At 38.1% G+C, this 24878-nt stretch overlaps 2 protein-coding genes across 2 annotated transcripts in view; one reads left to right on the top strand and one right to left on the bottom strand.

Annotated features, from left to right (window-relative positions):
* Positions 1–3003, top strand: part of ECPAS (Ecm29 proteasome adaptor and scaffold) — a 58736-nt gene extending 55733 nt beyond the window's left edge. The window contains 1 exon segment of the mRNA XM_083883506.1: positions 194–3003. Within this exon segment, the coding sequence (XP_083739632.1) occupies positions 194–333 (140 nt within the window). The 3' untranslated portion in view covers positions 334–3003.
* Positions 3004–3247: 244 nt separating this feature from the next.
* SMC2 (structural maintenance of chromosomes 2) lies at positions 3248–24597 on the bottom strand. The gene is made up of 25 exons (XM_083884325.1): positions 24523–24597; positions 23701–23942; positions 22644–22793; positions 21932–22054; positions 21007–21045; positions 20715–20825; positions 20480–20524; positions 19773–20006; positions 18966–19115; positions 18006–18239; positions 17016–17175; positions 15056–15173; positions 14215–14353; positions 13844–13963; positions 13342–13546; positions 12658–12793; positions 11533–11657; positions 10520–10713; positions 10083–10226; positions 9648–9842; positions 8894–9094; positions 8031–8147; positions 6587–6747; positions 5197–5344; positions 3248–4320 (listed from the first exon to the last, which is right to left on the bottom strand). Exons 2-25 carry the CDS (start codon positions 23866–23868, stop codon positions 4171–4173), a joined length of 3567 nt encoding a protein of 1188 aa, XP_083740451.1. The 5' UTR covers positions 23869–23942; positions 24523–24597; the 3' UTR covers positions 3248–4170.
* Between the last annotated feature and the right edge of the window lie 281 nt (positions 24598–24878).

Raw genomic sequence — 24878 nt, 5'->3', positions numbered from 1 at the left:
TGGCAGGAGGACAGTACATACACCTGAGCATCCAGGTGAATCTGAGTTCTCCTGGAAGCACAGTATAGATGTGAGTGAAAGGTTGAAGCAGTCAGTCTCTTAGCCTGTCTGAGGAAAGCAATGTGCTTTTGGAATTTTTTTGTTTTGTTTTCTGGTGTTCATGTCTAATACCTGTCTGTCTTTATCTGCACAGAAGCTCAACAATGGGAAAGCCTGACACAAGAAAGCAGAGAACACCTCATTCATTCATTGTCTACGATGGCATCAGATAGCAGACCTGAGCTACAAGAGAGGGCGTTTGTGTTGAAGAAAACACTTGAAAATCTTGACTAAGTTGTAAAACATACATTTCAAAGTGCCATGTAAAACAAAAACAAAAGTGCAGTGGTCTGAAAAACAAGTGGGGAAATGAAGATTACTCTGTAGGATGCATCATTCCTGGCCAAAATTAAAAATGCCTTAAATACTTTTCCCCATTAATATTATTTTTATTCTTAAGCTAATTGTTAGTTGTTTTATCAGCAAATACCTCTATCTGCCCTAGAATGTTTGTGAGTGTGCAACATAAAAAACCCAAGGGCAAGATGCTTTTTTTTTTTTTTTTTTTTAATCGGCAGAAGAATGTTACTCAGACCCCCTTTGTCCTTCAAAAAAACTGTTGAAAATCCACCAGCACAGAAAGTGAAAAGCATATTTAGTTTTCACATTTTTTGTATGTAGAAATCTGTTAGCTGGTGTCTACTCTAGTAGTGCTGGTGTTTGTTATCTGTAGAGAACAAAATGCTTCCCTTGATGAAGCCTGTGTTTGATTCCTGTGGCTTCCCAGGGACAGGGTTTCATCTGACACCCACCTCTGCTACTGTTTGCTACTCCCTTGCAGCCTGTTGTCTGTGCATTATGAAAGGCAGAGTACTGTTACCTTCACTCCTTCCTCCTTCTCTGACCTCACCATGGATTGACCGAGACTATGCCTTCCCCAGCTGGCAACCTCGGCTTCCCAAACTTTAAATGAGAACTTTTTCCCCCAAAGGATGCACAAGAGCGCACTTTACTGAGCTGTGTGGGACAAAGTTGAGCCTAGTTGGCACCCAGGTGGAACACTGCTCTTCTCAAAATTGTTTTGCATGGACACTCCTTAGCTCCAGGAAATAAAATTTAAAAAATGGAAAACAATCTTTTTTAGATATGTTTTTGAAGAGCGTTTGAAGTTTGAAATTACCCATTTTTTAAGAGTGGTAATGTTTTATTCCCTTCCTGTTCGTAAACCTGTTCTTGCTTTGGAAACCTGCAACAATTTAGACTTGTCAATATTTGTAAGAAACTGAGTCATTTGTCATTTATCAGAGCCCAAGTCATGCTGGTTTCTAGCAATTTGCACTTAAGAAGATTATATCTGCATTAACATGGGAGTAAAATTGCTATATGGTGATGTGGCCCTGCTGCCTGTCTCCTTTTTGTTCCCTCCTCTGACAAAAGACAAATTTGACCACTATAGCAACAAACAATAGTGTGAATATAGCACTGCTCCATAATCTGACCAGTATGTGTACAACTTTTTGGGGATAAATGCTTTGCTGATGGTGAAATAAAATCATTAGCGTGGGCAATATCATATTCACGGCTTTCAGCACCGGAAGGCTTGTTTCTTTTCTTGCAGTCTGCAGCTCCTTTCAGATCTGCTCTGTTAAGGAGAGGATTGCTCAGATGACATCACATTTCCTTCATGCCCATTTATTCAGATTCAGGTATGCAGTACCTATTTTCCCCTCAGGTGCCATTCCCCAGTCAGTGTTTCCTGGTACTGTAACAGTCTTGTTGTCTGACTTGCTCTCCATAGGGAAGGCTGTAATTGGTGCACACCTGGTAAGAGAATGTCAAGAAGAAATGGGCAGAGCTGTCCACTGTGGCGCTTGTGTAGCAGAAACCTCAGCAAGCACTATTGCATTGTACATTAGAACTGGTCAGTGGGCAACTCCTCGGTGCTGGGAGCTGGTGCTATAATGTTTTGATTTACACTTTGTTGCAGGGAGCTACTCTTTGTTTACGTGTAGTTTGAACTATTGAGCACAGTGTACATTTTAAAATTTTGCTGGGCAATTCATTTTGCAGTATCCTTAAAAACTTGCTTACCGTGACATGTAGTGTCATGAATGCTTTTTTTTTTTTTTTTTTTGTATTAGGTGAATATTATCAGTGATGCTTTGCTGTAGCAGTTCATTGTCTGACTTGGGTTTTTTCATATTGGAGAGTGACAGCAACAGAAAAGTAAGAGCCTCCATGTCTCTGGTAATTTGAGCTTTCACTGTGGACTGGAGTATTCAGAGGCAATGCCTACTATGGTCTAATGACTGTACGTAGAATAACTGTAATCATTGTCAATAGCAACCTGAATTTCTCTATTGGGGATTTACACTAGAGGGAAGAGCGCATTCTAGGAATTCTATAAAACAGCTGGATTAACAACTCTGGCCAAGAGTGTTGGGAAGGTTAGAGACAGTATGACACTTTCTGAATCACAAAGCAATACGTCTTTCTTGTGATTACAGAGCAGATTCAGAGCTCCTCTCTAAAGCATGTGCCTATACACAAAACCTACCTGTACAAAAGTTAATTAAGTCAGAGGTTTGATTTCTACCCCCCTCGCATTTGTAAACTTGATAGGATTAAAAAAAAAAATAGATGTGGCCTTCCTAGAGTTTCTCCTCTGAAAGTGATTGCACTATGTAAAACACACTGTATTTTGCCCAGCATGGGCATTTCTTGTGCTGCTGCAATGCTTTGTATACCTGGAGCGCAGTGCGCAGACTCGACTCTAGCACTCTTGCTCTGACTTACAAGCTGTTGCTTAAATGGATGTATATTGAGAAACATTTTCTAATGTCGCAAGATCTCCATCAAATTTACTGCAATCTGTACTGTCCAAACATGCGAATGGTCTGACTGAAAGAAAACCCTCCTGCTTACCAAAAAGGTAAAAACTAAATAAAAGCTGCATGACCTGTTCCTTGGAGTAATTGGCAGTGTTTTTTTCTGCTGCAGTGGGTATTTTATAGTGTTCCTGCGCTCCAGATTCAGTGTGCTGCTGTTGTGCTCCCTGCTGGCCCACTGCCTTTGCCCCACTGAGAGGCATGGTGGCTATGCAGTCCTGGAAGGAACTGTGTGTTTTTGAACCCATAGCTTGGTCTCCTGCAACCAGGCAGCGTTAGGACATGTATCTGTATTACACATTCTTTGCATTTATTATATATATAGTCTTGTATATATTACATATACATGGTAGATGAAGCCATAAGATTACAGAGTTACTGAAATGGTGTTCAAGAAATTCAGTATTTCCAAATTATTCCAGACATGCACACATTTCCCCCTCCCCCATTGCAACCTCACTTTTATGTACTTTTCTAAACAGTATTCAGAGCAAGAAAATGAAGGAAGAGACACAAATGAGGTAAGCAGAGGACAGCATGCAAACACAAACCTCACCAAGTGGCTGAAGCATCATCTTGCAAGGGAAATGCTGTCAGACCATACACAGATAATGCAGGGGTTTTGCTGTGGTGAGCAGAGAGCTGCTCTGCAGTGCTATGATAAAGATGGTTTGGGCTTGAGCACCACAGACGTGTCATTTCTGGCCAGTGAAAGCAGCAGGATACATTCAGACAAGTTGAAAACTGAGAAAGGGATCAATTCTGAGAAGACAGTGTTCAGTGAAAAACCTTGAGGAAGGAAAGCACGCAGGTTGTGCAGTTACATTTAATAAAAGGTTAAAAATATGTAGAAATAGCTTGGGATTTTGTTGTTGATTGTTACTACACTGCAAACAGGTCTTCTAAATGCTATAGAACACTAGTAGTTAAATCAGCTTTTCCTCACCTAAAGGCTCCAAGTTTACAAAGCTACTGCTTATGAACATTTATGTGTAAATGTTAGAGGAATGGCAGGAATTACAGCACACCATAAGGATTAAAATTGTCCTGCTTAGTTAGTAGAAAATATTGTTACAGACTATTTCCTGTGAATTTCAGTTCTTGATAAGATGCAGATCTTAAACATTAAAGCACATTGAGAAAAATTTTGAAAGCAACAGGGAACACTTAAGAAGGTGCTACTATGTGTCAACCATCACTGCTTCCCAGCTTTACAGGTGGTTTTTCTCCTTCAATATTTTACTTATTTTCTATCTTTCTTGCAGGCAGGCTCATTTTTTCTGTTTTGATGCTGACTGTATCTTGCAATAGTGGATACACCATCCACAAACCTGGTCTTGTAGAGGACATTTGCATTGTTGAACATTCCATCTTTCAAAGACACCACAATAAACTGAAACAAACCAGAAACACTTTAAATAAATGTTGCTATCCAAACACTAGAAAAATACAGGATTCGTTTTCCTTCATTTGGCTAATACCTCAGTAATAATCTTTAAGAAATATTCTAAAACTAACCAAGGCCCAACAGAATGTACCACATAGGTCAACGTACACCAACTTTTTCTGCAGCTAATGACACTTGTGTCTATATCTCAGCACCTGGCCTGGGATACAGTCCACAGTGCAGGATGCCTGTTTGTGATGGAAGAAAACATGGAAAAAATGGTGCCACTAATTATGAAAGAATGTAGGATCTTACCTAGTCAAAAGATACTACTCAAATAATTTTGCAATACTGGTAACAAATATTCCCCTCCTCACTTATGATTTGGAATGGACAAGTCTTTACATCAAATAGAGATGGGTACTGTCTTCTTTTCACGTACAGGTCACAATGATACAGAGATCCTTTCCAGTAGTGCCTGACTTATTTCAGTAGGGTCAACATGAAATATATTTAACCTCAAGTTAACTATGTCTAGGCAAAAAAAAAAAAATCAGTATGTTGTCAAGCCTGAAATTGAGTGTATCACAGATACTGCTCCCTATTGCTCCATTTTAACCAGTGCAGCAACAAAATTCAAGTTTCACCATTGCCATGTCAGCCTAGCTTTCAGCTGAAACAACTCAGAAATATAACATGCATCTCTTAGGATAAAAGAGCTAAACAGCTCAGAGTCCTCAGTGCCAGACTGTCTTTGGAAATAATGGGCGGAGCTCTGAGCAACCTGGAAGGTGTCCCTGTGACAGGGGACTGATACGGATGATCTTTAAGCCACCTTCCAACCCAAACCATTCTATTACCACAATAATTTCAAGATCATACCTGGGAGTGTTTGAAATGAGTTTGAAGCATCTGCCCAATATTCTGGGTATGAGAAAGATCAAGGGCTGCATCCACTTCATCCAAGATGTAAACTGGGGCAGGCCTGAAGAGGAGCATGGCTAATATCAAGGATAAGGCCACCAATGATCTAGTATGGAGACAAGAAAATTATGATTTACTATAGTCTGAAAGGCTTTGGGTTTTGAAAACAATCGTTGAAAGGCAAAGAAGGTGGTAAAGGGTCTCTGAATCACGAGCATGATGAAGAGCAGGTACTGGCACTGTTTGGCCTGGAGAGAAGGGAACCCAGGACGGACCTCATTGCTCTCTACAGCTGCCAGAAAGGAGGGTGTCACCAGCTGGGGGTTGGCCTCTTCTCCCAGGTAATGAAACAGGTCAAGAGGAAATGACCTAAAGTTACACCAGGGTAGGTTTAGATTGGAGATTAGGAAAAATTTCTTCACTGAAGTGGTTATCAAGCATTGGAATGGGTTGCCCACAGAAGTGGTTGAGTCAGCATTTGTGGAGAGATTTAGAAGACACGTAGATGTGGGGCTTTGCGACATGGTTTAATGGTGGACCTGGAAGTTAACTTAAAGGTTGGACTTGATGATCTTAAGAGAGTTTTTCCAGCCTAAATGATTCTATTATTCTAAAATGCTCCCTCTAAAGTACATTACTGCTATGATTCTGAAGAGATGGAGTGATAATTCCCCATTTCAAAATGTGAAGTCTTCTGTCAGAAATAGCAAATATTACTTCTTATTGAAAGATTGTGTTAGTTGGGTGATAATATTTAAAATTACGCTGTTGTTCTATTCCAACTGTGACTTTTCTAATTATGTTTTTCTATGTCTGGTTCTTTAAGTATTCTGTCCTTCATAAGTTCTGTATCTTTGTCTCACCTTTTCCCACGTTCTGTTTGTACTTTTCAGTTTGTTAAGATTTTTTTCCTTAGAAGTTGTAAAGAAGAATATGGTCTACATGGTCACCGAAGACAGTGGAAAAGAAAACTGTTGCCATGACACTACTTTTATACCAGGGAAATACTTGCATATATAGATTTTTGTGGTTACAACTCAAGGAGAGGAGTATTTGGTTCAACATTACATCAGTACTACCTAGGATTAAATGTGGTTTTCTCACCATTCAATTCTTTTTTTTTGCTACTTCTGTGTCACAGAATCTTGTTTGTTATCTTATACTAAGTAAAGCATTGTTCTAAGTCAGAATGTATTAATAGTGCTTCCAATATTGAGTCCATTTGGAAGGAGGCAGAATCCTTGACTTGACAAGGAAAAGATTAATTTTTTTGTTTTCCAGAACTTTAATTAGTTAGATGTATCAATTACATACACAAAAACAATGGAAAACAAATGAATTCACCAACCTTTGTCCTCCACTAAGTTCTGTTAAGTTTTCCTTCCAGGTGTTTCCTAAGGCAACTTTGAACTCCATACCAACTAAGACATTGTGAGTTTTAGAGGCTGCTAGCACAGCTCTGGCTCCAGGTAAGAGTGTTGAGAAAATGGAACCAAAGTCTTCATTCACCTAGAAGTCAGACCACAAAAGATGTATGAACCTGCTTTGGATCAAAAGCACAAAGAGTGAAAAACATAGTGGCAAGCAGCATGACGGTCAAGACATCTTTCCCAGTTCAAATTGGTGAATTCCCATGTCACATACAAGACAGTGAGAAAAAACTAGCTTTTATTTTTTCTGTACTGAAGAGAGAAGCAACACCAAAGGATATATGACACCTCATACAAAGCATTTTAGAAAGATCCAGTGCAAGATGTATTGGAAGGCTTCTTTATGCTATTAGCCAGGGAAATGAGTTATGCCCTAACTCAAATTTATTAACTGGCAATTTCTCCCAATTAATGGACGACTAAAAGTACAAGCATCATGTAAGAGATACATTCTGGCATTCTCCCCACTCTTTTTCTTCCCAGGTTTACTTAAGCCATGTCCAGGTATGGGATGCAACTTTGTAAATGCAGACAAAATGTAAAATTTCCTAGGTTTAGAAATCTGTCTGAAAACACACTTATTCCACCACACGTGATGCCTTTGTATTACAGCTCACTACTTTCTGCCAATCACAGTTTTTACAACGGAAAGGCACCATTTTGTCAGTGATATCCTAAGTACATGCAGGATAATTAATAATTAAAAGGACACTCCATCTATGTGCAATTTAGTCTTGGTTAAAATCAATTTTCTCAAAGGCCAAAAAGCACAAATTCTGCTGGTACAGCAGAAAAAAAAAAGTCAAAACATTTCCAGGTAGAAAGGGGTAATGTTATATTTTTGTTATATATGAGAGACCTGGTAAAAAGGCAGAGTGCCTAGGTAACAGAAACATAAACCAGACATTTACCAACATTGGTATCCTCTACCCCAATATTGTGTATACTGACAGTAAAAGGAGCAGTACTGCAGGTCCACAGCCCTGCACTCTATGTTGTAGAGGACAACATAGAACCAGAAAATTTAACTCTGGTGAAATATTGGTTTAAGAAAAGAAAAAATACTAAAAATAAAACCTGACTGTATTTCAATATGCCCTAACCTTAACAAAATTTTGTGGGCACTAAAAGGGAATGAGAAAGTAGTTTTGCAGGTTGAACTGGACCTTTACAATTATCAGAAAATTCATGTCTTTTACTCAAAACTGGGAATAACAGGAGAAATTAAGTGGTTATTTTTAATTAGGTCAGGGGTATTAGTTCTGAAAACAGACTTTTTTTCCCAAGGAAATATGCAAAACAGTAATCTAAAATAAATCTGATCCTCTACTAAAACATGAAGATAAATTTCAAGTGTCATACCTTTTTCCAAGCAATATCCAAAGTTTGTTTTTTCTTCCGGTCAAGCTCTTCAATAACTGCAAGAATTTTTAACTTGTCATTCTCTACAATTCTTTTTTTCTTCATTAAGTCATTGTACTGGTGCAATGAGAAGAAAAGATTGATTTCAATGAACTTTGTGCTCAAATGCATTTTGTGCTAATCTTATAGCTTCACCTGTATCATTGTGTAGCTATGAAATAGTCATTACAAGATTAAAATCCAGTGCATATTTGACAATCAGCAAAAGGGAAGCACAATACTGCTCTGAAAGTTACACTTCCAAGTGAATAATTTGCTTTTCCATAGAAGAAAGGATGCTTCTGGAGGCTGATAGGAGGAAACAGTACTAGGAAAGGTGGAGGATAAAATCAGGCGGCAGTTTTCAGACAATCCCAGAATAGCTTGAAGATAGATTAATTCAAGACAACCTTGTTACAACATCAAGCTATCATGCTTGAAGATGAATATTTTTTGGTCTACAGCTTTTAACACAGTATATGGTTCTCAGATACTCTAACAGATGCCATTAAGTTTGCTAATGCTTCAACTTAAGATGAACTGGGGAAGGAAGGAATAAAATAGTATTTTTTACCATCCAAAGTCAAGATTGTGAGTGACCTAAAAACCAATGAACAGTATGCCAATGAACAGTTCAGAGATGTAAGATTAGTATGAAAGAACCAGCAAAAGGTTTCCTGCTATCTCAGGAGGGTGTAGCTTTATTTTTGGTGTATTGAGAAATAGAGGACATGAAAACATAAAGCTACATTACATATATCTATATATGTATACCATATGACCAGCCAGCTCAATCTTTATAGATTAAAGCACAGAATGTTTACCCTTTCTTCTGCATCAGAAAGCATGTTCATAGCTCTCATGTTCACATTCCTTCCCAACTTGTCTTTATGCTCCTGCAATTTCTGCAGCTTCTGACTTGCTTCTTTAGGGTTGCTGCTTTTGAAATCATAGGCTGTGTTTGGCTGGCCAAAGAGGGGTTTGTCTGAAGCTATCCACTTGTATTCTTTCAGCATTTTGGTCACCTGTAAACAAAAAGATATGTTGAGGCTTTTTCCTTATCCTTCTCAAACGTGAACTAAAAATTTAAAACAACCAAAAAACCAACAAAAAAAAACCCCACCTACATTCTGAAATTACATTAGTTCTTTTACTCCAACGCAGCAAAGGTACATCTTTACAAAGCTTTGTGTGATTTCTTTCATTGTGGACAAACCAAGAATTGAAGGTAGGTTTCAGTATATCTTACATACTTACTTGACGTGCTCTTTTTCTACATTTGAACTATACCAATGTCATCATGGAATTACCTTCATTAATTAGTTCTCTAATTTGTCCATACAGTCAGGATGTTCTTATTGATCACTTTCGCACTGTGACCTATCCTCTGTTACTCCATACAGATAAGCTCTTTCACAATGTACAATTTCCACTCCCTCTTCCTCAGCTAAAACTTTTCACATTAAGAGCTGCAAATATAACAGTGCTTAAAGAAAAACTGCTATTCCCTTTGCATGTGGCAAGGGAAATAACCATTTCTGGTCACAAGATGTGAAGAAAAGTACAATTTTGAAATACCTTGGCAGCAGCATCAGCAGCCTCTTGTTGACATTTGGTGATGCTGTGTTCTAATTCTTTAATTTTAAGTTGTAATTCATTATTTTGTTCTCTGTATTTTACCATCTCTGCCGATTTGTCTTTAATTGCATTATCATGTAATGCGATTACTTCCTTTTGCTTTGCAAGCTCCTTCTGTGCTGCCTCTACAGATTCCTGAAAAAGCACATCAGCAGACATTTATTAGCCTCTTTTAAAGCTGGCATTAAGGCCTGATCAGAACTGACACAGCAATGAGAAAAAATTCACACGTGAAAATGAAGCAAAAAAAACTACCTTAGCTGATTGACTGTGGTAAGCAATTATGCAGAAAAAAATACACATTATAATGTGAGATTCAGAGGATCACACAGAGTAACATCAAAACAGATAATGAAACACAGTATTCACTTTTACCTCTGTCTTAGCCACTTCAGCCATCATAGCATTAACTTGATGCTGGTAGGATTTGATTGCTTCCTCTGCAGCTGTTATCTGTTGTTTATAGGAGACCTGCTCTTGTTTCAGCTCTTCAAGTTCCAGAACTAGAGCTTCGACTTCCTACAGAGATGTTTTCCAGTTTATTAGTTATACTTAAATGGCAAGAATTAAGATTCAGTTTGATGTAGTAAATGCTGTAGAAGATAAACAGCACCCATTCCTGAGCAAGGGTGCAATCTCACAAAAACAAAGAAAGACAAAAAACCTCAGTCTGTGACTGTGTCAGTTACTACACAGTAGTATATTATCAAGTCCCAAAACTGAGAGCATTAAAACTTCAGGAGAATCAAACTTTCTGAATTTTGAGGTCACTTTTAACATTGAGAGAACTGCCAATACAAGTGAAGTTTTACCTGCTGCATGTCTTTTATTTTTTTGCTTGAAGTGTCTGCCTTTTTCTTGGCATCGTCTAGTTTCTGCTCCGCATTTTTTCGTTCTTTTAGACACTCTGCTTCTGCGTTTTTAATTTTATTCTCTAATTCCTTGTATTTTTTTTCTGCTTTCTTTTTGCTCTCTTCAGTTTTCTTTAGTGTCTCTTCGCAATCCGCTGAATCAAGAAGTAGAGCACTGAGATTGAGCACTGTTCTCATCTTTAAATTTACATCCAAAACACCAGCTGAAATAAATTTCTTTGCCTCCCACAGAAAAAAAGTGGTTGAATTCTCACTAGTTGCTGAAGTCAGATGTTTCAATGATTAGGCTAAGACAGTGTGCTGTTGCTACTAGTTATTGGTAGGGGACCAAACAGTCATTATGAAAATATGACCTTTTTTCCTGATGGAGGGAGGACTATGGGAGCCACTACGTCAAGTCTCAGGATCAAGAAGTAATTAATCAGATGGCTACCTAACAAGATATCACCTCATCCCTAGAATGCCATGTCTAGATATGTATCACTTCTATCCATTTTGTTTGATGTTTTACTTGTTGCTGCATTTTGTGCATTTTTGTCTTTTCTTAGCTATATGAAACACTATTTTTCCAGTGCTTTCTCCTAATGCAAACTATAATATTAACCTTAAGCATCTACAGAAACGGCTTGAAAAAAGCAAGGGCTACTCAAATATGGGATTAAATCCATTTTTAAACTTTCCTATAAAGACATATTTTCCTTTATTACAATGAATGTAAAAACATTAAATAAGAGTATAACCTTTACTATAAGAGAATGACCCCTTTAAGAGAATCACCTCTATGCAAGTATACAGTGATTCTGTGTTTGTTGCATGTTCCAAAATATGAAGTTAGTATTTTTAAAATAAAATATTTCTTTCTTAAAAAAGGATTCTGTTACTCAAATAGCCTGATAGCCATCTCATTATCAGCAATTAGTTTTCAGTTAAAAGAGTAAGAACACATTTGTCACCTATGGTTTTCCTCAGGGCAAGAAGCTCTTCCTCTTGTTTGTGGTAAGCACTTTGATGAAGCTTCTTCTGCAACAGCTCTGCTTCCTCAGACTTCATCTCCCATTGCTGCTTCAGTTGCTGGTACCTTTGGAGACAGTAGTGACACACACTGCTATATGGAAGGGTACCCAGCATCTCACTTTCAAAGCTGAAGTAAGTAGATGAATATCTATATTCCATTTCTCATGTGAAATACAGTGATGACAAGTAGGGTAAATAAGCTTAAATGAATGAAAATCCAATATAATTGCTTTAATAATAATTGTGAGGTTTCTATGTATGTAAGTTATTATATATGCACTCCTGCTATTTAACCCTGATCTGACATATTAAAACAAATGCAACTCATGGAATTTGTCAACAATTCAGACACCACTTTTTCCCAACTGGCACCATGACAGATGTTAGACTGAAGAATTAAAGAAAAAATATCTGAAAGCAGATGTTCTTTCCTCCTCTTGGCAATATTTCTGGAAGTCTACTGCAGCTCAAAACAACTTGAAAAAATAAATCCAGCTGGAAGATAGCAAATTATGCAACACTACCTCCTTACGGCATTCTTGCAGAAGTGACTAAATATCTTTTTCTATTCCATCTTTTAATATGGTATTCAGTAACTGAATAGCTGAAAATCAAATATATCTAAAATTATTTAATTTAAATGCTTGCAGCAGTATCACACTACAAAGATAGCCCTTTTTAACATCTTTTTATTTTCTTGTGAGAAAAATAAGACTGACCACAAATTGGAATTCTATACAGGTGTTAAAAACATGTCTGTAACAGATACATTCTTCAGTGGACTACAAGAAATATTCAACCAATTTCAATTAGCCATCAATGTGTACCTTTTTTTTGGCCCTGTATTATCCAAAACAAAGGTTTTTCACATGTGTTATTTAAAAACTAAATTTGCTATTTGATTGCTGATCTTACTAATTATTTTGGGAGGAGAGGGAGGAAGGAAATTATTTTCTGCATATTAAATTCTCAAAAAGCCTACAGCCTCCCAAAACAACTCCTTATATTAAATTTACTCACTCACATTAAAAGAAATTATACACATCGTATAATGCAAACCTTACCTTTCGGCAACCACCTTCAAGCTTGCTAACTCATTCTCTACGGCTTCAAGTTCAGATTCCTTTTTCTTGAGTTCTATTTCAACATCTTTCACTTCTTGAAGTTTAGACAATATTGCTGCAGCCTGTGAGGATGCACCTGTTCAATAAAAAAATTAAAAAGCCAGGCTAATTGGAATTAGACCAGTGGATTCATCACTGGTAATTGCAAATTCTAAACATTAATAATGAGGCAGGTTGATGATTTTAGTTGAGGTAAGGCAGCTAGGCTAAAGTTAGAGTTCTCAGAGGAGAAAGACTGCCTCCTCTGTTCTGAACTTAGTTCTGCAGGCTTTGAATACTACATGTGCATGTCTTATGCAAACAGCTAACTTTTCATAATTTATGAAATTATCACAAATCAATGATGAATTACTTCAAAAAGTGCTTGAATTCCAAGCACTTTTGCTTCCACAAGAATTATAGAGTCAAATAAAATTTAAGTATTTAAAATTACTTTATGTGAAGTTTGTTAGTAATTTTCTTTTAATAATATTTCAGCTCAAGACAACTTTAGCACAGATTATTCCCAGTATGTGTCTAAACAAAAAGGTTACTGTTGATTTTTACAGAAAACATGCAAGATCAGTAAACATAACAACAGATACACAATATTATTAGTATTATATGAATAGAACCAGCAATTGCCTCCATGAAGAGTTCCTTGGGGATCAAACACATCTCCATCAAGAGTAACACTTCTCGTCATTATCCTTTTGTCGAAAGTCACTTTCTTAGCATTATCCATGTTATTACAGACCAGTGTTGTTCCAAAGACATATTCCATTGCTTTCTGAAGTTCAGATTCATATACAATTAGAGAAAGGGCTAAATGCAAGTTACCATGGCCAGCCTAGAAATCAAATGAAATGCAATTAGTATGCCTTAAGTTACAAGATATTTCAAATTTGATTTCTGTATTTTGTTGATAATAACTCTTCCAAAAGTATCATTACATTTTAACACTACTTCAGGTACAATTGGAACAATTAATACCCATTTAAACCTCACAAAATTGAAAGGATACAAAGGAAAACCCTGTAGAAATTTGTATTATAATAACCATTAAGAATCCCAAGTTTGGAGTACAACAATAAAATGAAAATGGGACAGAAGCAGTATAGTGTAAAGAATGTATTTATTTACATACCAAGCTTTGGGCCAACTTGACTGTGTCTTCTTGAACACACCTGGCTGAAATTTTGTTTAATGGAATGATGGTGTATCGATGCTTTAGTTCACCCTTTTCTAAAAGCTTTTTGCCAGTAACCTCAAATGAAAAATAGTCAAAAAGCATACCTGAGTACACAACTGATTTTGCAAAGTGAGACAGTAGAGCATTGGAAAAAGAACACATTGTTGCCACCAACAATTCGACTGTGCATGACTTTCTTGACCCAATTAAAACAGGTACATGGGTCCAAACCCCTCTCAAGCAATCAGTAACAAGGCACATGCTCACCAACCCTGAATATATGACATCACAAAATTCAGAGTTCTGTACTACCTCAATAAACTTACTTCCGTGTCCACAATAATGTTATAGAGTTTCCCTCCAGCCACTGCTTCCAGGGCTTTCGCATTCGATAGATCTTTCACGGTGAAAAGAGACACAACAGGGCCTTTCACATGGTTTAGATCCCAATTTTTTTCCGGATGTCTTAAAACAAATATAAATTATGACTATGAATCATGTTTGTTTTTCTCTCTTACACCTTTGAAAAATTTAAATTTAAAACTCATATAAAAATTTATATTTAAAACAATAAGCAATGATGCTTATTTTTTGCATATAAGCAATTCTAAATTCTATCAGAAAAAGAACCCCACACAAAAAATGGTTGGAATAAATACTTCACAGGAAGAGATCTGACAATAAAAAATTAGTTACATAGTCATTAAAAGAATGTAATTCCCGATTTATTTTCACATTTTTTCAATATTTTTTGCAATAGTTTATTACCACAGTTATAGGAGCGTGTTCAGCCTATTACATAAAAAATTAAACCTGGAGATACAGATATTTGACTGGAGTTGACCTCCAAAGAGCAAATCTACTTGTGTCCACAGGCAGGAAATGATTATATATTTCCCAGTTTAAGCCTTTGGATTCTATGTCTTTTGGTACTGAAGTTATGACATGAAAATGCCATCAGACAAAACTTTTAAATTCTAGTGACTTTGGTAAGATTGTAACATTTCCTGACTTTCCCCCTCACCTTCCCCTTCACTTTGCAGCACGGGTAAGACATTATTCACTGGCATAAAAGGAAAGCAAGAGCTAAGAAATCTATAAAATTATCTGGTAAAAGGTTCCCAAAAGCCCTTTCAAGTGTCTTTCAGGATCACACTGAGATCTTACTTGTATGTAAACTGTAGATGAGGAAATTTTGCCATTAAATTTTCACTCAGTTCTCTTAGCCGGCCGATATCAGAAATCAATGCCTTCTTTTTTGCTAGGAGAGCTTCTCCTTTCTCTTCTTCAGAGTTCAACACAAGCAGTAGACATATATCCAGAGCAGAGAAATTTATTAACTCAGAAATTGGTATCCTACACTGTTTATCTACATATTTCTAGAGAAGACTTTCTAAAATTCTTTGTAAATTTTCAGACTGAAAAAACCAATACCATCATGACACCAAGCACACAAAGAAAAAGTTGAAAGTGCGATGTTCTTCTCTAAAGGTTAATCTGGAATGTCAGCTGGAATGTCAGTTTTAGGTACAGAAAACCAGGAAGCAATAGGAGTGTTGATCCCTTTGTCTATCTAAACTTTAGCTGGGATTTAAGTGTGCCATCAAACTTCAAAATGCTCAGCACAAAGCTGATATAACCAAATCATTTAAAGCTGCTTTCTGTGGAAGTTTAAGAGTTTGCAGAGCTTAGATCAATTTAGAAGATCAACCTAAGAGAAATTTCTTTATGCATGAAAGCAGTGTACTTGATTTTTCATTTCCCTCCCACATTGGGGCTGGGTAAGATGGAGTTAACACCCCCACAGCAGCCTTCAAAGTGTTGTTCTCTATGTTTCTACTAAGAGGGCATTTTTATAGAAACATAAAGAACAGAAATATAAAGCAGTTTTGGCTACTGCTAAGCATGCTGGGACAAGCACCAAGGCTGTCCCTCCAGCCCCTCTTCCAAAAGCCAGTAGGCTGTGGGTGGGCAACAGGTTAGGAGGGGACATAGACAGGATACGGGGTCAAGGGGATATTCTATGCTATTATGAAGGTGTGCTCTTCAGTAAAAGCTAAGAGAAAGGAAGAGGGAAGGGAGCATCCATTATTAAGGCCTTTGTCTTCTGAAACTGCATACTGAGGTCCTACTTCACAGGAAGTGGCAGAACATTGCCTAATTCCTGATGGGAAACAGAACATAAATTCTTTTGTTTTCCTTTGTTTCTGCATCCTCCAGCCAGCTGCCAGACAGAGCCACCACTGGCCAAGGCCAAGACCATTAGTGATGGTGGTGAAGCCTCTGGGATAACATATTATAGAAGGGGGAAAAAGGACAAATCTATCTGTAGTGGCTGGAAAAAGGAGTGACTATATGTGAGAGGAACAGCCCTGCAGACGCCAAGGCCAGTGAAGGATGGGAGGTACAAACCATGCTGAGGTAGCCATGCCCTGAGACATGGACCATAGAGGCCCACAGCGTAGCAGACATCCACCTGCAGCCTGTGCAAAGCAGCCCTGGAGCAGGGTCCTGTCAGAACATGCAGACCCATGGACAGATGAGCACATGCTGAAGCAGGTTTGCTGGCAGGATGTGTGACCACTCCCAGGGGACCCACACGGGAATAGCCTGTTCCTGAGGGACTGCAGCCCATGAGAGGGGACATGCTGGAGCATTTTGCGAAGAACTGCAGGATATGAGAAGGATTCACACTGGAGAAGTTCAAGGAGGACTGCCCCTCTTGGAAAGAGCCCCATGGTAGAGCAGGGGAAAGGTGCCCCTGAGGAGGCAGTGGCAGAGACAATGTGTGAGGAATTGACCACAGCCCCCATTCCCTATTCCCCTGCACCACTCGTGGAGAGGAGGTACAGAAAATCAGAAACAAAATAGAGCCCAGGAAATTAAGTTAAATTGATTTCCCCAAGTTAAGTCTATTTTGCCCGTAATACTAATTGCCAAGTGATGTTTCCCTGTCTTTATCTCAGCCCAGGAGCTTTTGCTGTGTATCGTCTCCTCAGTCTAGTTGAGAAGGGGTGTGATAGAATAGCTTTGGTGAACACCTGGCATCAAGTCATGGTCAACTCACGACACTTCTATGCTCCTTTGCAGATTGCCCCAAAATTATGCATCAGAAGCCTGTACAGACCTGAGTAGTTCAGCTCATTTATTTGTTTCTCTAGGGTTATTTTCATTTTTTCGACAGCTTCAAATGCTTTTTGGTCTTTCTTGTAGCCTTCATCCACCTTTTTAACTTCTGCTTCTTTTGCCTTTAATTCTTTTTGTGCGTAATTCAATTTCATTTCAGCCTGTAAGGAATAAGCAAATATGGAACCAGACCTTCAAAGACAATATCACAGGTGCAAATTTAGAACACTTGCACTATTAAGCTGCCCGTGTAATTTATAAAATTTTTCACTGGTTGCAGATATGACAAAAAACAGCCTTGGCTTTTGAAAATAATGGCACAGATTATTTGGAAACAAAACCACTGATCTTGTATTTAATTATTGTAACATGAGCCTAAATAGTCTGAGAAGAAACAAAGTAAGAAAAGGTAGGATACAACTGTCCTTGTTACTCTTAGGAGAAGAATTTCTGTGACACAGGAAAGTGGCCTTTGGAAATTTAAACCCCACTATCAGAACTACTCCAGCAGAGGTTTTCTATCTTAAGACAAAACAAGTATTGTCTCTTTCAGTCATATGATGAGCATACAATTTAACTACGGAGCAAATAGTTTCTCCTAACTTTCCATTTCACAATCCACAGGCATCTTTAGTTTGATTCCATTAAGTTTAACAGTAGAAATCTCTTTGATTGTGTATCATGGACAACAGTCCTCATTTTTTTCTATTCAATACTATTGATCATTTAAGTACAGTGAATCATACTTTACATCTCAAATGCCAGTTTCTAATACTTCCTTGCAGCAATACTATAGCATTTTCCTGTGCAAGGATATTTTGTTTATATTTTATCAAAAAGTTAGTTTAATGAATATGCCAAAATATAAAATACCTTGCACAGATGTTCTGCACCTCTTTTCATTGATCTTTCAAGCATGTGTCAATTGGTTTTCAGACAATTTTCAAAAGCATGAAGGCAGATCTGAGACAAGCAGAGGTTTTCTTCTTACCTGTTTAGCCTCTGTTACTGCTTTGCTAATTTCATTTTTGCAGATCATCATCTGTCCAGAAAGAGTAGCTTCTTCACCATCCTTATTGCTGGACAGGCCTGCAGACACAGCATTAAAATGCTGTTGTGCTGCAGCTAAAGCATGTGCATCTTTTTCACTTGCTTCTACTAAAACATCTAGTTCTTTCTCTAGATTCTTTACTTCTTTCTCCTTTGACAGTAATGCTTTAGAATCCTTTAGCAAAAGAAAGAACAACAACAAAAAAAACCAACAACCAATAAACAAACAAAAAACAACAAAGAAACAAACAAATAAACACACACAAAAAAACCCCCAAAACTAAGCGAGAACCTGAGTCTATTACCTTGAAATTCATGTTGTTTAGGTGAGGAGCACATAAGTAGTTTCATCAACTATATTTCTATGACCCTTTGTCAGATTTCATGACCTTGCAATATGTCTCTGCATGTTTTCAAATGTGCTACTCCCCCCATGAGTGTACTGAATATCTACAGAGAGATGAAATACAGGAAGTGATAACAACTGCCCAAGAACTAGAATTATCTTGCTTTCCCCAATATCTAAAAAAAGATCCTCCTGGATAAAAAATATCAATCGTCAAAAATATGCAAGGCAGAGATTTTTCATTTACTTTTAAGAGTAATATATGTCCAGAGAACATAATAGTTTGAAGCTAGAGGGACCTCTGCTGAGCTTAAGAGAAAATTTGGAACCACAAGGAGTTGCTTTATTTGTATTTACATCATATCTTTTTCTAATAGGAACCTACCACCTACACTGTACAAATTAAACAATGCCCTTAACATTTGTCTCTGCATTCTTGATGTAATTCTTGCCAATCACAGGATTCTTCATACCATAATAGGAAAGAAAAATTCAGCTGTTCCCACAATCTGAATTAATTTAGTATGTAAAGAAAATTATATACAAATATCTTACCTTCTGCATATGCGTTACCAATTCATTGTACTTAGCCTCTTCACATTTTAAGTTTTCCTTCTTGAGATCAAGAGCACTTCGTGCTTTTGTATTAAGTCTTTGATTTTCTGAAAGAGCAGCTTCCAGTGCACGGAGTCTACCACCAACTTCCTATAGTCAGTAATAAAGGAAATTTAATTTAGCCTCTGACACGAATGCAGTATTTGTATTTTATCTTCTGTTCAGAGCTTTATGTAGAAGGAAATCTGATCAAGCTGGCAGTAGTCTCCAATACAAATAGCTCATACCATCTCTTATCTCTGAAATCCAACCTAACTTGAAGGTACTATTGAAGACACACATCACTCCATAAGATGGGACACTGTCCCTGTACTTCTGGTGGATTTAGACGTCCAAAGACTCTATGGACCATCCTATATCTCATTAAATTTACTGCCCTCAAAATTGAAGTCAATACTGGTTATTGTCAAACAAAACCTTGCTTACTTTTCTTTTCAGACATTATGAAAAGGGAGAAAAAAAAGTCTGGCAAAGCTTACCATTGCATACACATAGTGGAAACATAAGGGCAAACAGTTTTTATGCTTCAGTTATTTTTCATTTGCATTTCAGACAAAAAAAAACCCCTTTAAATGGATGTTTTCTAGACAAAACCAAGAATGAACAGACAATGAACAATGCATAATCTAAGCAACACACTAGAAGAAGATAAAAATTCAAGGGTATATTATTTATAAAAATAATTCCAGTGTCTTAAAATTCTTTGTATTCAGATATTCAGATGAGCACAACTCTGTTTTCATTTACCTTATCCTTTTCCTTTTCCATCTCTGCTATGTCTTCATTAAGTTGTTTTACCTTCTGTTCAATTTCAACCCTTGATTCCTGAAACTTCTCTACATTAGACTGCATTTCCTTTACCAATTCAGTGGAGGATGTCTTTGTTTCTTCAGCCAGAAAAAACTGATAAGCTACACAAAAGCGGCTTAAATGTTCTATTTCTCGTACTAATTTTTGGTATTCTAAATAGGATGCTCGTTCCTGAACAAAAAACAAAAAACGAACAAACAGAAAAGCTCTAAAATTTGATGGAAAAACAATGTCACATAAGACTACTATAGAAATCTTTTAAGCACCTCTAAACATCAGTATTTGTAAGTAAGATAAAGGATTCTTCATGTCCTTCTCAGCTAAAATTATATTCATATAATTGATTGCACATCAGAAATACCGCTTGACTTAGTTTTTTTAAGAATGAAGGCAATTTAAAATCTATTTTTATCTAGTTTTCTCATTTTCTTCCTTCTCCTACATTGCTCCCTAGGATTTCCTGGAAGTCCAAAGTGTCACATTGTCTGTATTTAGAAATATGATAAACTTCCCTCTCTTACAAGACTCTATAGAGCTTGAAAACCTGCTATTGTTTTTGCCAAAACAAACTGGTTCAGGGTAGTTGGAAGTATTTTTTCAGTACTTGAAGGACCTACCTTACCACCCTTTTAATTTTTCCATACCTCTTTCAGTTTCTGTAAAGTTGGATTGATCTCCTCATTTAAGACCTGAAACACATAAGAGAAGAGAAGATTTATATTCTGATTTTACTGAACTCTAAACTTTAAATGTGTAGGCATGGATATCTAGTTCCTGGTGCAGAAATGAAATATTCTACAAGTCAAAGTCACCATTAAACTAGTTGTTGAGATATCTTTAACAAACATGAATGAAAGTGTACTTTACAACACGTAGTACCGTTTGAATGCTTTTCAGTTTGAATTCCTTCTTCTCTATGGTTTTCTGGACAGCTACTTTCTTGCACTCATACATCCTAGTACCAGCTGCTTCTTCAATCATAGCTAAAATCTAAAACAAAGCAATGCAAAAAACTTTGACATTTGTTCTTACGTTAGATTGATTCAATTAAGCTGAACATCTCATCTCCCTCCAAACTTTATTTTTGTTGTCCCCCTCCCAACATATAGATTCTTATCACTCAAATCAGCTCAGACAAAAAAAAAAAAACAAACTTGCACAACTTTCCTACCTCTGGAGGCTTCATATTTAGAACTTTGGTAATTTGTCCCTGGTGACACAAAGATAAAACAAAAACAGTGTTTGTGTACCATGCAGTAGTAAAAAAACCCAAACCTCCAACTCCCCACTCATGTTTATACATTGTATTGTAAGTTCAAGCACCTTTTTTTTTTCCTGCAACAAAAATCTAGTTTACCCAATTGTTTTGCTCTTCAAAGTTCAAGTAAGTCACTCTTCCAGGTAATATACTTGAAATGGCCTTTACATCATATCTGAGGCTCATCCTCCATAGTCCTGATTACATCTTAAAGGAGTAATGCAAGTATTTTTCCTAGAGTCTTATGGGGTTGCTGATGTTGAATAAATTCCTAATCATAAGCCAGCATTTTTAGTGATATAACTCACACATAACAAAGAGCAAGAGAACATGTACAAAACTGTCCCCATCTTTGCCATCCACTTGGGACAGTTACATTTGAAACAATAAATCCTGCTGTTTTATTATTCCTTGCAAATATTTGCATAGTCCCTTACAGTCTTTTCAAATTATCAGCTTTCTTTTGAAAATTGTGACTTAAGAAGGTACATATCTCCACTTCATTCAAGATATCTAACATGGAGCACAAATAATAGGAAATAAAATCCATAATTTTGAAAATTTATAAAAGCAATACCTATCTGTAAAGTAGAAAAAAATAGAAAATAAAACGGAAACATATTTCAGATAATTTTGCTAACATGAGGTCTTGTGATACAAGATGTGTTTTAGGGTCAAACAATGCTGTACTGGAAATCTTAGCTACTGAACAGACTTCATTTTTACTTGATAAGCTGTCACTCTAATTAGGTAATTAAGTGTTTTCCCACTATCTCCCCTGTCTTAAATTTAGTGCAAGCCCTATTCTTTCTGGATTTTACAAAGATGCACACAATACCTGCATAATGAGGAAGTGAGGATTATTGACATTGAGTCCAACGGAACAGAAGAGATCCTGCACACGACTGTTGGCAGCATTTACACCATTGATAAGATACTTACTTCTACCTCCGACAACAACCTGGAGAACAAACACAAAAAACTGCTTGGTGTTGTGAGAATATAAACTGTAATAAAGAATATAAAATCTGAGCAAATCACTCATGTTGTATCTTTGTATATACATGTATGTGCAGAACGTCAAAACAGAACTTGTTTGACATTTAAAATATTTAACTTAAATATAAGAAAGATTAATCATTGAGGAAAATACTATCAAGAAACTTTCCAAAAAGTCTGCTTTAAAAAAACAAACAATAAAAAATAATAAAAACTCAAAACCCAACATCTTCATCAGAAAAATAAAGGTTCCTTTGTTCTTGGACACCAGATTTAATACACAGTTCAGATATTAAGAAGAAAGATATGAAAGCAGATAAAGCCACAAGATAGAAAACTTTTAACTTGCTTTATGAACATTTCTAGCTAATACACTGGATCTATTCCTACAGTTTGTATAACCAACTACACTGCAGAGGCAACATAGAAGCCTTGCCTCTACTGTAGAAACTCAAGGACCTTAAAAATTACCCTTTTTTTTTCTTTGCTTGCTCATGAGCATGGTAAAAATTTATATAGGTTATGAAAAAATATAGATATTTAAGACTCACCTGCCTAGTCACAGTGATCTCATCATTAGCTTCAAATCCCAGTGGGCTTTGACTCTTGTTTGAATTATCAAAGTTAATAGACACAGTTGCCTTTGCAATTCCAGCTTGCCCATTCTTATAAACTAGATCTTGCAAGTTGGAAGCTCGCACCTAAATCCAGGGAACAGAGAAATACTTTTTTGAAAGCAATTAACTTCACATTTTAATTGTACTACTGCAGGTTTTGGAGAAATTAATGATAAAAATGAAGATATAGCTGCATATTTATAGGTTCATGTGAACTGACATATGGGAGCGGCAAGGTGCTACCACTGTAAAACCACAACCAGCGTGTGCCAGACTAGTTTTACTTATCCAGCTAGCTGTTTCTGCATGAGGCTCCTGACAAACACAGAACACATCTGTAAAAACAGCTAGCTGAGAGTAAATTAATTTAACAAACATTTATTTTTCACAATTCACTTCACAGAGAAATGATTCAGAAAGTGTTCCTTGGAGATCTGCTGGCTTTGTCTACAACTAGGGGAAGACAGGGATGGAAAAAAAGGAAATTAAAAAAATCACCTTCAGGCAGAGATTAAAATTGATGTCAGAGCACAGGGTTTTTTATGAAAATAAAGCAGATATATTATCTCTTAAATAGCAGGCGCTGCATGAAAACCACTTTTAATTTTTTTTTCTGATGAACCAGGTAGCTGGATTTTAAGACCCAATCCAGAACTGAAAATATTTATTACTAATGAGCAAATTAGTGCCTTTAGATGCAAAACACTTTTGGCTTGAATTTGTTAGCTTTCAAGTAGTTTTTTTCAGTCTATTGTTTTATGCCACACCCTTTGTGTATGTGGACGAAGTTGTAACTCAGCCATAATGCAAGATTGACCAACCCAATGTAAGACTGACAGAGACCCAGATATATGTAAGGAAAAATCTAAATAATGAAACTATTTCTTTCAAAGAAGCACCACTTCAGGTCTTCCGTGGAGCAACTTCACTGGAGCAACGTGAGAAGCTGCTGACAGAAGACAGACCTTACTCAAATGTCCCATCTCTTTACCTGTGACAGATTGCTGATCCCCAGCACGAAGCAGATGGAGTCCAAGACATTGGATTTGCCACTACCATTCAACCCCGTGATGGCATTGAATAACGGGTCAAAGTCTTTAATTTCTGTCCTCTGAGCATAGGATTTAAAACCTTCAAGGACAATCGACTTGATGTACATCTTCTCAATAGTCCTAAGGGACCAAGCCAAGTATTCCTCTCAGAAGCACTCAGAGAGGTAGCTGGATTATAATCCTAGATATTTTCAGAGTAAAGAGAAGAGAATAACCAAATTAATCATGCTGCCAAACAAACAACTAGACCTGTGAGAAAACGGAATGCATGCCTTTTACAACAAAAATACGCATTTGTAAATGAGAAAAGCCAAGCAGACATCAGATCCGGGCAGATCCAGACCAACAATAACCTGTACCTCAGCATTTCTAAGCAAGGCGCCCTCACGCACAGTTCATCACGACAGTGGCGGGGAGAGTGGCGCGCACGAGCGCGGCGTGCCGCAAAGCGCCGCCCGCCGGGGGGGAAGAGAGGCCCGGGGGCTCCGGAACGCGGCAGAGCCTCTCCCTTTCCCGCCTGCAGAATTGCTGTAACTGCTCGGCCACACCGCCCGCAAGGGGCGAATCCCAGGGAAGTGGCCCGGCGGCCCCGGCTCTGAGGCACCGCCAGAGGACCCACCTGAGCCCCGTCCCCGACCCCGTCGCCTCCACTGCGCTGACCCCGCGGCCCCGCCCGTGATCCTGTACAGCAAGCCCTCCCTGCCGGTTCTGATGCCAAATTCCGGATCCCAAATTCTGGTCCCGGTGCCTCAGCCGCTCACCCCGGTCCGGCGCCGCTGCCCGATGCCCGCCAGGATCAAATTTTGGCGCCGAACGCCGCGGCCGTTACGGGCGGGGCCTGAGGGGCCGCCCCCAGCGCGGGACAGGGGCGGGGCCTGGGACAGGGGCGGGGCCTGGGACGGGGCGGGCGGGGCCTGAGGAGCAGCGGGCGGGGCCTGATGGAGTAGTGGGCGGGGCCTGAGGAGCAGTGGGCGGGGCCTGAGGGAGCCGCGGGCGGGCGGGGCCGGGGGAGCAGCGGGCGGGGCCTGAGGGAGCCGTGGGCGGGGCCGGGGGAGCAGCGGGCGGGGCCTGAGGGAGCCGCGGGCGGGCCTGAGGGAGCCGTGGGCGGGGCCGGGGG

The sequence above is a fragment of the Zosterops lateralis genome (assembly GCF_965231275.1).
Source record: "Zosterops lateralis genome assembly, chromosome: Z".
NCBI lineage: Eukaryota > Metazoa > Chordata > Aves > Passeriformes > Zosteropidae > Zosterops > Zosterops lateralis.
This window is presented reverse-complemented; position numbering and strand designations above follow the sequence as displayed.